Source organism: Myodes glareolus, chromosome 24, assembly GCF_982192425.1.
Source record: "Myodes glareolus chromosome 24, mMyoGla1.1, whole genome shotgun sequence".
In the NCBI taxonomy this organism is placed as follows: Eukaryota; Metazoa; Chordata; class Mammalia; order Rodentia; family Cricetidae; genus Myodes; species Myodes glareolus.
Genome location: NC_142049.1, coordinates 34,483,306 through 34,496,642, shown reverse-complemented (window position 1 = coordinate 34,496,642; position 13,337 = coordinate 34,483,306). Strand labels below are relative to the sequence as shown.

General features: G+C 40.0%; 1 protein-coding gene across 5 annotated transcripts in view; it reads left to right on the top strand.

Moving 5' to 3' along the window:
- Gabra5 (gamma-aminobutyric acid type A receptor subunit alpha5) overlaps positions 1-13,337 on the top strand; it is an 86,907-nt gene that overhangs the window by 47,860 nt on the left and 25,710 nt on the right. For all 5 annotated transcript variants that reach the window (XM_048434737.3, XM_085682688.2, XM_085682689.2 and 2 more), the window contains one exon: positions 3,548-3,630. In XM_048434737.3, coding sequence (XP_048290694.2) covers positions 3,548-3,630 — 83 coding nt within the window. The remainder of the gene's footprint in view (positions 1-3,547; positions 3,631-13,337) is intronic.

Sequence of the window (13,337 nt, the reverse complement as noted above, 5' to 3'; positions counted from 1 at the left end):
TTGTATAGGTCATTTACCTGGCTCCTTTGGTCTATGACAGCCAGGCCTTCAATAAGAAGGTCTGAGCTGAATTCCATGTGGAGGTCAGTTACCTTTCAGGGTCCTCTCTGTGTCTAGAAGCTCAGATCAGAGGAGTTCCTCTATCTAGACAAACCCAGGCCATTTGTCCAGGGTGTAAAAACAGCAGACGTATAAATGTATTGCATTTGCTCTCAGTCTGTTGTCCCCTGTTAGCAGGCGGAAACCATTACTGGGGAAACAGCTGTCCCTAGGCTTCCAAATGACTATAAGGCACTTTATACAAATAAGGTATGAGTCTAAGATGCTAGTTGTATTATACAAGCCACTGATGCATATGGGTTTGCTGGAACCGTTTTTACAGAGTCTTTAAAGCATACCTAACTAAACCCTGTCTGTTGGGCTCTGCATGCATTTTTTTGTCTCCTTCTGGTCCCTACAGTGTAGATGGGACATCTCCACTCTCACAGCATGCTACAAGAAGGTTCCTGTTGAGCATCTCTTGCCAGAATACTGCTTGAAACTGTGCTAGTGCAGTGATCTCTGCAGCCTGGCAGTTCTTGGGGGCAAGCACCTTCAGTGAACCCCACAAAGGCAGCCAGAGCACTCTGGCCCATCTTTATGACCCTGATCTTGGCCAGCAGCAGAGAAGAAATACACTGGGGATGGATAAAGTACCCAAGGTGGGAGTCTTGTTTCTGTGGCGTCTATTTTGAAGCTGGAGACAAACAGCAGAAATTCTACATCCTGGACCCACAATGGTCATACGAACAAAGTCAGGCCAGCACAGAGGGATGGGGAATAGGCCTGCAATATTCACCACGTCTAAAACCAGGCTGAGGACTCCGCTTCCAGGCAGATTGCGCAAAACTGGGAAACTGAGTGTTTGCCGGAGGAAGAACCAGTTCAGAGAGCTGGCCGACATGGAAATGACCAAATAGAGGCTCCGTTATTGGCATTATCTTCAGCTATACCCCCTTGGAAAGGAGAAGGGGGCCATGAAGGTGTCAGTCATATCGTTCACGTTATTAAGGGATGAGAGATATCTGGGTATGTTAGTTGAAGTCTTTTGAGCTGTAACTGGCTCACCTGAACCTCTCTCTCTCCTCACGCTGTTCCCGGTGATGGAATCCCAGTGTTCCTGGCAGAGCGGAAGGCACAGAGCTACACATTTTCTACAGTCCTCCCCTGTCCTGTGACCTCTATTGCATGGTCTTTGGTGCTCTTCCTGTGCCATGTGGCTTCAAGTTCCACCACTGAGTCTTTCTTTTCATTATTGTTTTCTCTAATACATCTCCTAAATCATCTAACAGTCACAGACAGTAGCTTTATGATCGCTTGATACTGCTCTCAATGGCTGTGCTTTTTAAGTCCTTATTTCCCTAATTTTGGCAAGTTAATCTCTGTGTATAGCACCATTCCACAGGCCTGGACAATAGCCCCCTTTCATAGTTTGCAGCCGAAAACTTTCCTTTCGGTTAGCAATCCTGCAAAATAAGTTTTAAAAAGGTTGAAGGACAGTCTGTTGGTTATTAGCTATGCTGACAGACATGCGCACCATACACATTAGAGTTTTAAAATGAGTCTTTCAAAGATGTGACTGTGAGCAGGATTGGTGATGTGAGAGATGGTTCTGCTCGAATGTGTCAAAAGACGCAGTTTGTACCAAGATCAGAAGGCTGTGCGCACACCCATGACATGTACCGGATGAAACGTTAAGTGAAGTCTGTGTCTTTATGGGTCTCTTCTGCACTATGACCATGTGCAGAGCGTCATTTTCTAAGTCATCTCTCCATCTGAACCTGGGAATGAGAGCTGGCGGCATATCGGGCCACCCTGTACTCATGGCCCTTAAGGGGTGACTGACTCTCTCCCTGGAGTTACCCTGCAGAACAGCGCCAAAGAATTTTCTCTTCTGATGGGCATCCGCTATCACCCGGCTTGCTCAGTGAATGGCTAGATTGGCTCTTCAGGCTTCGCTGGCCACCAGTGATTGATGTTACCAATTTAAAACACCAGGCTAATCTGTTTTAACAAAAGGAAGTGATAAAGGCAAAAAAAAAAAAAATGAATGTCTTTTGCATTTCATTTGCATCCTGTGAGCACGGACAGCATCTCTACTTAATTGAACAAGCAAAGGACAGCAAGAAGCTATTTGTTTTCTACGCTAAGCATTAGAATTAGAGCATGCGTAGGAAGTCCAATGTTTCATATTTTATGTAATTAATTTAATTTTAAATAATGGAAAAGAGCATAAGACACAGAAAATAAGCCCATTAGTACAATTTAGAATTTTGCAAAATTTTGGACTTTTAGTAAAAAACTCTGTAGAGGCATAAAAGCGTGAGTATGTTTGTTTCCATTGTATAACAAAATGCCCAGTGCCAGGTCATAGACAAAGAAAAGAGGTTTATTTAGCTCTTGCTGTGGAAGCTGAAAAACCCTCAACTCTCTAGTGAGGTCTCTGGTGACAATGTAACAATGGCAGAAACGTGTGGAAGAAACCCAAGGTGGGATGGGAAACCAAAGGAAATGGGAGGCTGGCTTGGCTCTGTAGTAACCCACTCTTGGGAGAAAGACAGGAGTTATTGAAGAATTAAATCAATCCTTCTTAAAGCAGTTCCCTGTGTGACCTAATCTTATCCACTGGGTCTCACTTTGGAAAGACTCTACCTATTCTACACTACGACACTTAGGATTTCTACCATATAAACCTCTGGGGATCCCACTCCACCCTGTCTGGGCCTCAGCATCCATACACTGATGGAGTACTGCACCTAGACCATCTTACTGAGCAGAGCCTACAGTCATAGGCTAAGAACTTGAGGCTGGAAGAGCCTCTCTGTAGACAACTTGAGCTCCACTCATGACTCTGCCACTGATTAGGTGGTCTCCATTCTGCACCTCGCTCCACCTGTGGTCCCCTGTGGTAGCCATGGTGATCTCTGTAGGCTACTGTGATAAGGATAACGTGGCCAGCACACTCCCTCAACGCCTGCCATGGTATGAGCAGCCCTCGGCATTGTGGTCAGTGACATTCTTAGGTAGAAGACTCGATTTGAATTAAAATGGCACTAGCCAGGTCGCACCAGAATATTGCTATTGCAATACAAGTTCCATTGTGGCCCACTGAGTAATGTAACAACAGATTCTGGTAAAGTGCTGATTGTACATGTATTTACCTTACACTTGTAGTTTTTGAATGTGCAAACTATTTAAGAAAATAAGTGTATCTGTAGCCTTGTTGAAGAAAGCCTGCTAGATGACACAATAAGGGGTAGGAAGAGGTAAACTATTAAAAAAGCACCAGGGTCAGCTTTATGAGCAATGATGAGTGTAGGTCAGGCCGTAGGGTTCCTGAGTGCTTTGAACCCGCTTCTTCACTCCCGTGAGGCTCACTTACAGTACAAACATGGAGTTCAGTGGGAACAGTAAGATAATTTCATAAACATATTAATTAGAATTTTAATCCAAGTGGATTTATGAGAGGCAGAACTGGGCCGTTGATCCATCTCTTTTTACTTTACAGCCTGACAATCTCTGCGGAGTGCCCCATGCAACTTGAGGACTTCCCCATGGATGCCCACGCTTGCCCCCTGAAATTTGGCAGCTGTAAGTTATTTTTACGCCTAAGAGCTGTGGGTGTGCTTTGGGGTCAAGTTCACATTCATTCAGGACAGGCCCAGTCTGCAACCGCATGTGGTGAGATATGGTTTATCTGGAGGTTCTGGGGGCCTTTCATTCTCAATGCGTGGTTCATATGAGAACTGGAACAGTGAGCATCCATCACAGATGGAGTAAGGCGATAATGTCTGAAGACATGGAACAGTCTAGAATGTGTGCATCATTATATCGTTGTTGGCAGCCCCTCTTCTCAGCTTTTCTTTGCAGTGGTCCCTGTTCTTTGTGGTTTTCAAGCCTCAGGTTATAATCCTTACAGTCTCACATACCCAACCAGTGACCTTTTTTTAATTGCATGGCGATGCCGACTCTCTTGTAGACTGTTTGGTAAGTGCAGTGATCTTGTCTTTCATGGGCATGGTCTCTACTCATTCAGAACACTCAAATTATAAGTCAGTGTTATTTGAGTAACTAGTCAAATCAAAATACATTAGGTATGCACTTCTCAAATCTGGTGGACATCCCTGGGTTCCAGCCACTCTGACAGAAGATGTAATGCCGCCCCCATTCCATGTGTGTGAGGGTTGGAACTGAGCTGACCTGAACTTCCTGCCCTTTTCCCATCTACGTTCATATGACTTGACACTCTCATTTCCTGTCTTTCTGCACCCTAGTGCCCTGCAGATGCTAGGCAAGTACTTTCCCATGGGATGCAAGAAAGCTCTGGTTTTCTTTTTCTTTTTTCCTTTTGACACAAGATCTGCACTCAGTAGCTCCGGCTGCCCTACGTGAACTCTCTCTACAGGCTACCCCTGACCCCAGAGTTTTCCTGCTTTAGTCTTAAAAGTTCCTGGCATTAGAGACCTGTGGGCCATATGGTTTAAGGCTGCACTTTCCAAAAACAGACTGTTCTTTTTCAGATTAAGCTTGAAAAGTAGGAGGCATTGAATCTTGGCTACTTTACTGCTTGGCCAAGTACCTGTGTCATCATTCAGACTGCCAAGGCTTCCAGAGTCAATGCATCCATCATCCTGCCATAGGACACAAGATTCGGACATGAGTGTACTCAAGTCAATTTGGTTTCTGATGCTTTCAAAGATCTCTTTGTCTTTGACTTTTGATAGATAGCTTATGATGTGGTTTTTTTTGTTGTATTTTGGTGTGTGTGTGTGCGTGTGTGTGTGTGTGTGTGTGTGTGTGTGTGTGTGTGGATTTCTTTGTCTTTTGAAAGGCTGGGACATCTGTTTGGCTTTCTGGGACTGTCTCTTACATCTTTTTCTCCACATGTAAGCATTTCAGAGCCCCTTCAGTCTTCTGAAGCTTCACCATGCTGGTTCACTTGATGGTCCACAAGGGGTTTCTTATGTCTTTCCCTCTCACTGTTTTCTATGTTTTCACTTTCGGTGGAACAATTCCCAATGACATATCTTCAACTTCAACCATTCTTTCTTGTACTTTACCCAGACTGCTGTTGAATTTTCCATTTCAATGTTGTAATCTTTCTCTCTGCTATTTTTGTGTAGTATTCTTGTATTTTCTGTCTCTGTTGAAATGTGACTTGTACATGTGTTACTTCTTTGACCTTGGTGAACACTGTAATACAGTGAGTGTTTCAAAGACATTTACAGGTTAGTCACCAATTTCATTTCATTTGAGTATGTTTTTAATCTTGTTCCAGTCCTTGAACTTATTTCCTTATTTTCTTCATTCTTTATTGCTCCTTTATTTAATTATATTGATGAATATTTTACACAAAGCAACAAGTTTTTATTATTTTTATTTAGATTTCCATTACTCTACCAAAATATTTAACATAACCGACTTATAAACGCATGAAGGCATATTTTGGATCTCATTTTTCAAGGTTGTGTTCTGTTAGCATTTGTTTTCTCTGGGTCTATAGCCAGGTGACATGTCCTACTGCAGAACATGGCAGATCAAAGACGTTCATATCACAAGATAGAGAACAAAGAGAAAAGGAAGTCGGTGGATCCCACAATTTCTTTAGCATCAATGATATATGTGCTTCACTTATACATCTTCCCAGTACAACATCCCAGGAACCGTGCCTTTAACTCATGTGACTTTGGATGATATTAAAGACCTTACTCTAACTGCCCACTGGTCTTCCTGACCTGGCCATGTTCACCAGTCCTCCTGGACACATTCTTTGAGTCTCATCACGCTTGGTGCTGTTCTAAGTCACCTGCTTTGCTTTATACAAAGTGTACCTTGTGTATGGTTGGTCCTCTTCTGACTCAGAGACAGGAAGATCAAGCCTGCTCCCTAGGCAGCCTTTCGAAAAGAAGTTGGCTCATTGGCACCTTCACCCAGCTCCTTCATTCTCCAGGAGAAGCCAATATTTGATATTTAGACTCTCATTTTGTTAAGTCTCTGATGAGTCGGGGAGGGATCGTGCTGGCCAGCTGTGAGCTTCATCGAGAGCCTGACTCTTTACTTCCCACAGATGCTTAATTAATCTGCTATGTAGCCCCTAGCGGAGCAGGCTCTCCTTTGTACATACATACTTGTTCCTGTTTTTTTCCCATCTTGAACTCAACTGAGTTGTCAGCAGCAGCTACAACTGCTGTGGCTATGGCTGCCACCAGCCCAAGCTGCCATCCTTGTGCTCACAGGCCCAGTGCCTCCCTCTTTGCTCTGAGCTAGCTGCAGGGATCCTAAGTCTTCCAGTTCACAGCACTTAATGTCAGGTGAAACAGAAGCCTGTCCCTGGGGAAGCACATAGAAAGATCTGGATGCATGCAGTTACATTGCAGAGGGCATGAAATCTAGACTGAACACATGTATTATACCTAGAGTGTAAATATGATATGTATAAAAGTTACATATGTAAATATAGTATTTTGCCTTCATAATAAAGGAGAATATGTTTTATGTTTAAAATATTACACACACACATATACATATGCATGCACACACACACGTTTGTATATAGCTACTTGGCAGGATTCAGGCTTCAACTTCAGCCTTTCCTGACTTCAGAGTCTTGGTGAGGTGGAGGTGTGGGGTGACTGTGTGCATCTGTGTACATCACACTTCCAGCTCCTGCCTGGGATTCTCCCAGCTATGGAGCTCTAGAGGCCCAGACGCTTCAGAAGCACAGAGGAATCTATCGTGCCTGGACTTAGCAACCTTGCAGCACTGGCTTTCAATTTCCTTCCAGGCGTCTGCTCTCCTCACATTTCCAGTGCCAGTCTCCCTCCAGTGCCCTCAGAGTGATTTCTAATAGGGGTCCAGACAAAAGTAGCCGCTGTCTGATCTCTGCCCTCCGCCAATCCTGGAAGTGAGCCTTTCTGACCCAAAGGGTTTCATTACGGGCTACTCTAGGTTTCTAAAAGGAAGCCTGCTTAAGGGAGATAAGTATGTATGATAAATGGAACATTCGGTGGAAGGAAATGGTTCATTTTTTCAAACGTTTCCCATCAAGTGTTATATTGCGGTTATGGTATCCATTTCTTTATGGGAATGATATAAAGAATGGTCATCACTCTATCTCAGAGTCACTTGCTGGTGGCAGTGAACACCAGTGTTTATGATGAGGTGCCATGGAGTCTGATGTTCCCCAGGTAAGTCACCTGGGACTGCCAAGTCCCATGATTGAAGCAACAGTAATTGTTCATATCTCCAAAAGACCATTAACTGTAGTTTAAATTTATTCTGCTCTCTCTGTGTGAAGATTATGCTTTGATTTGATCAAAAACAAAACACCAAGGCTATTTTTGCCACCCTGAGAGACTGCTCTGGTCACTGGCTAGATGAATGCAGTTCGCTGTGATCCCAGCTTAATAGCAATGACGTTCAGGGCAGGCAACTCAAAAGCAATTCTGGATGAAGAAAAGTATGTGACAGGCTAATTTTTTTCATCACTAAAATTATTTCATACTTGTCAGGCAGCCAACTGCAGGGAAATCACTCACACTCAAAGAGGCACACACCCCTAACAACGGAGGCACCTCACTCTCTGCCAGGAGGGGAAATTATATGAACGATGCACACAGAGCCAAGCCAGCAGGGACAATTCCTGACCCCAGCAGAAATTTCAGATTGCCTTGTCAGGTTTAATGTCCTTGATACTGTGGAGATGGATCTTATTTGACTTTAGTGTTGAGTATTTATTTACATTATCTGCTATTATGCAAACCACCACATAGCATGTTTATTTTTAATTGACTGGGCGGTAGCAAATTCTAGAAAACGTACCATCCCTCAGCTCATAGGCTTTGCATTCAGAACACACTCATTCTAAGAGACAAACTGCTATCCAATTAAAGGTGTTTTAATTTGTCTTTTATCTTTTAGATTTGCTAAAAAGGAAGAGATGCTTAGCCAACTTGTTCACTTATTCTACTTAGGCATGTGAGCGCGCAGAAGCTAAATGTGCAAGTAAAATGAGCTTAAATTACCCAATTCCACCATTCTTTGCTATTAGGAGACAAAAGCATGCAAATGTGTGTCTCTCTTCTGCTGAGCCACATGCTCAGGTTTCTCTGGTTTGTGTAGAGCAGAAGAGGGCTAGCCACTTAGGGCTACTGCCTATCCTGTCCGTGTGGAAATTAGTCCTGGTTTATAGACAAGGCTTCCTAGACTCTAAGGAAGTTACTTAGGTATAGTGTCACGTCTTCCATCTGCAGTGCTCCAGTGTAAACTATTTGAAAAAGAGAAATTATTTTGTTCCTTTTCTTCTTAGAATGGCGCGTTAAGTTATGAGGGTAAGAACTGGAGACCTGCAAACTTACCCCTAGAAGCTACTTCCGTAAGGGAATGGGCTGTGCATCTCATCCTGTGAGCTTTTAGTGCATCCTAAACATGGATTCCTGACCCTATTCTTGCATCCAAGATACCCCAAGCAGAGTAACTCAACAGTTTCAGTATCATCAAGTCCTAACCTGGGTGTGTCAAGTTCAGATTTGCTAAGTAATCATGCTGACACGCTCGTTAATCTTGACTTTCACTGTGGTCTGAATGATTATGTCTCCTCCCATTCATGTGCGGAAAGCTAATTCCCAGTGTGTCAGGATAGTGTTGGGAGGGTCTTCGGGAGGTGATTATATCATGTGGATGGAGCTGTGAGGAGCAGGATTAGTGCCCTTAGTAAAAAGCTACAGGGAAAGCTCTTGTCCTTGCTGTCCCTTTGAGGACATAGCAAGAAAACAAGAGACACACATTTTAAGAGACTAAAACACCACTTAAAAGAGGCTTTGTATGTGACCTTAATCTGTATTAGATTGTCACTAGTCACACTGTTGATTAACAGTATGTATACTTTCAATGTTTATGAGAGCCCTGTTACCATGAGTTGCTTAATCTCTACAAATTTGTGTATTGACTAGAAGTTTGTTTTTTTTTAATTTTACCTGTCATTTTTAAGTTTACTGCATGTGATCAAACAAGATACAAGGAGTGGGTTCAATCATCTTTGATTCATAAATGTTTGCTTTGTGTCCCTGGATGTGGGCTATTTTGAAAGCCTTCTATGTGCTCTTGTATTCTGTGTGCTCTTTGGTGTTTGGATTTGGATAGAATATTCTGTATATATCAGCTATATCCCTTTGATCTGTGATGTCAATTAATTCTAAAGCTTCTTTGTTTATTGTTTGATTAGACAGCCTTCCTAATAATAATAATAAGTGGAGTATTATTTGATTGATATTAATCTGTGACTTTTAATTTTTTTAAGGAAGTTGCATCACTTGGGTTTGGTGCATATATATTTAAAGTAGTACTAGCTTCTGTATTAAGGTATTAACTGTACCTTAATTGAAATGAAATAGCCTACTTTGTCTCTTCTGTTTAGTTTTAATTTGAAGTCTATTTTGCCAGATATTAGGAGATCAACATCTGCTTGCTTCCTGGCTCCATTTGATTTAAGTATTTTGTTTATTCTTTTACTCTAAAGCAATGCCTATCATTAAAACTAAGATGTGTTTCTTCAAGGCAGTAGATGAATTTTGCTTCCTGATCCATTCAGCCCTTCTGTGTCTTTGGAGAATTGAGCCCACTGATATTTAAAGTTATTAAAGATTTTTGTATGCATTAATTGGGGTCATTTTGCTGGTGACTTTTGGTATTATTTGTTATATTGTTATCATAGTCATTTTTATTTAATAATTATGGTTTTTTATTTCCTTCCACAATCTCTCTGCTTTGCTCATTCCTCTCTTGATCCTGAAATAATATTCCCTGAATTTTCCTTAGGTTTCGTTTGTTGGGTACTTTTTTAGGTTGTTTATGCCATGGGAATATTTTCTTTCCCCTTCAATCATGGCAAATAGTTTTGCTGCATATATTATTTTAGGTTGACTGTCATTGTCTTTTAGAACTTCGAATATATTGCTCCAGGACCTTCTTGCTTTCCAAAGCTTCCACTGAGAAACAGATCTTATTATAATGGATTTTCCTTTATATGACTAGGTTGTCTTTTTTCTCTTGCATATTTCAATGCACTTTGCTATATCTTAGTGTTTTAGCTATGATATTTTGTGGGACTTTTCAGGTTTTGTCTATTTAGTGTTCTATGTGCTTCTTATATTTATATGGGTGTGTCTTTTCTTACTTTGGATAATAGTTCTTCTCTTTTCTCAATGAAGATCTGGTGTATGCCATTGACTTAAGATTTTTTTTTCCCCCTCATCTATGCGTATAAATCAAAGAGTTGGTTTTTTTCAAGATAGTCCACATTTTTGTATGTAAAAATTACTATGTTCGTTTCTCATTTGGTCTAGAACCTCCATTTTATCCTTGAGATCTGATATTCTGCTTGATATATTCCACACATAGCTTTTTCTATTACCCCATCTCCATTTCTCTCTTCACTAGCTGACCGACAGAAGCACTCTCTATCAGGAGCCCCCACAGCCAGCACACTTGCCTAGCATGCAGAGAGGGCAATAGCAATCCAAGAATGAGGCATTCATCCAACAAAGATAGAACCAGGTATTAATACCAAAAAATACCTCAAACATCATAGTTCCAGATGCCTAGCTCCCATGTTAACAGAAGATTCTGTCCTACCTGGTACCACAGCCATTCAGTGCCACAAGAAACACACAGAGGCTTACATTAATTAAAAACTGGTTGGCCTATTAGCTCAGGCTTATTATTAATTAACTTTTACATCTTATATTAACCTATAATTCTTGTCTGTGTTAGCCACATGGCTTGGTACCTTTTATCAGTGAGGCATTCTTATCTTGTGCCCTCTGCATCTGGGTGACAACCTCAGACTGAGCCTTTCCTCTTCCCAGAATTCTTTTATTTTGGCCACCCTACATATACTTCCTGCCGGCTACTAGCCAATCAACATTTTATTAAACGAATACAAGTAAAAAAATCTTTACAGGGTACAAGACAATTGTCCCATAACACTTCCAGAGCAAAAATAAAAACATGAGCAGTTAAGCCAATAATATCTCCACCAGAAATCAATAACCCTGACACAGTAGGCCCTGAGAAACACAATATAGCTGAAGCACAAGGCAAGGACTTCAAATGTATCAATTATTAATATAGTCAAGGGTTTTCAAGGAGGATATGAATAAGTCTCCTAATGAAGTTAATGGACATACAATGAGCTGAGTGGACTAATGAAAACAATTCAAGATATGAGAATCACTAATGAAAAATCCAAACAGAAATAAAACTAGAAATTAAATATTGAGGATATAAAATATAAAACCTCAGAAGTAAGAATCAAAAATAGAGTACAAGACAGGGAAGAGAGAGTCTTGGGTATTGAATACAAGATAGAAGAAATGGGAAGGTCAGTCAATGAAAAAGTTAAATATATAAAACACCCAGGCACAAAACATCCAGTAAATCTGGGCTACTATGACAAGACCAAACCTTCAAATTACAGAGATCTAGAACAGAGGTAAGACTCAGGTCAAAGGCACAGAAAATATTTTTAACAAAATCATAGGAAAAAAATCTTACCAATCTAAAGAAAGAGGTGTTTATTAAGGTATGAGATGCATGCGGAATGCCAAATACCAGAAATGAAACAAGACAGAAAATGAAATTTCACAAAATGCATCATTATCCAAACACTCAATGTACAGAAGAGAGAAAGGATATTAAAACCTGCAAGGGAAAAAGACCAAATTGCATCTAAAGGCAGATCCATTAGAATAACAATTGACTTCTAAATGGAACTCTGAAAGCCAGAAGGGCCTATACAGATGTTCTACTAACTCCAAAAAACTATAGATGCCAGTCAAGACAACTATACCCAACAAAGCTATCAATCACAATTGACAAAGAAGGAAAAAACATTCCATTATAAAAACCAAATTTAAGCAATTTATATTTGTCAGTGAATCTCTATAAAAGGAAAACTTCTGTCTGATGAGATTAACAACATCCAAGAAGATACAAGGAACAAATTATCAAATATCAGTTAATCAAAATGGGAGAAAAATTCACACCATAACAAAAATTAGCAGAAATCAATAAACAGTGCTTGTTGATAGCTCTCAATATTAATGGTCTAAATTATCAAAGAAAAAACATATACTAACATATTGGATAAGAAAGCTGGATCCATCTTTTCCTGCATCTAAGAAACTCACTTTAAAACCAAAGATAGGTATCTCTCAATGTTAAAGTATGGGGGAAAACAGATACAAAAAGAAAAAAAAGGTATAGCCATTTTAGTATTACAAAAAGTACTTTAAACAAAAAGTAATCAGAAGAAGTAGGAAACTACATACGCATCAATGGAAAAATACATCAAGAGGATATTGTAATTCTAAACATTCATAGACCAAACACAAGGGCACCCAAGTTCATAAAAGAAACACCATTACATCTAAAATCACAAATTGAACATCATGCAGTGATTGTGGTGATTGGTGGCTTTTAATACTTAATTCTCCCCAGTACACAGATTATCTAGACAAAAACTAAATAGAGAAATTATGAAATCTAATTGCACCTAGAAAACATCTACAAAACATTTCACCCACAACACAAAAATAACACAGTTTCTTCTCAACATCTCATAGAATGTTCTCAAAAATTAACAACATATTTGGACACAAGACAAGTCTCAAAAGATATAAAAAGTTGAAATAACACCTTATATTCTGCCTGATCACTATGGATTAAAACTGGAAATGAGTAACAGAAACAATAGAAAACTTAAAAACTAATGGAAATTGAAAACTCGCTTTTGAGTGAATAGTGACTTTAGAAATAAATCAAGAAGGAAACTTAAAAAATTTAGAATTGAATGGAAATGAAAATACAATATATCCAAACTTATGGGACACAATGAAAGCAGTTCTAAGGGGAAAGTTCATCACACTGAGTGTCTGCATAAAAATTTGGAGATATTTTCTCCAAATTTACTAAGTTTCATATTAGTAACTTAGCACACATGAAAGATCTAGACTCATTGGAAGAAATGCTGCCCAGAAGGAGTAGACAGCAAGAAATGATCAAACTCAAGACTGAAATCCATGAAATAAAAACAACAAAAAGACAAGAACCAATGGAAAAAAATGTATTGATTCTTTGAGAAAATCAACAAGACTAACAAACCCATAGGCAAATTGACAAAAATATGGAGAAAGAAGATCCAAATTAATAAAGTAAGAAATGAGAAGGGTAACATTACTACAGAAATGGAGGAACATCCAAGAATCATAAAGATACCACCAAACTGGAAAACCTAAAAG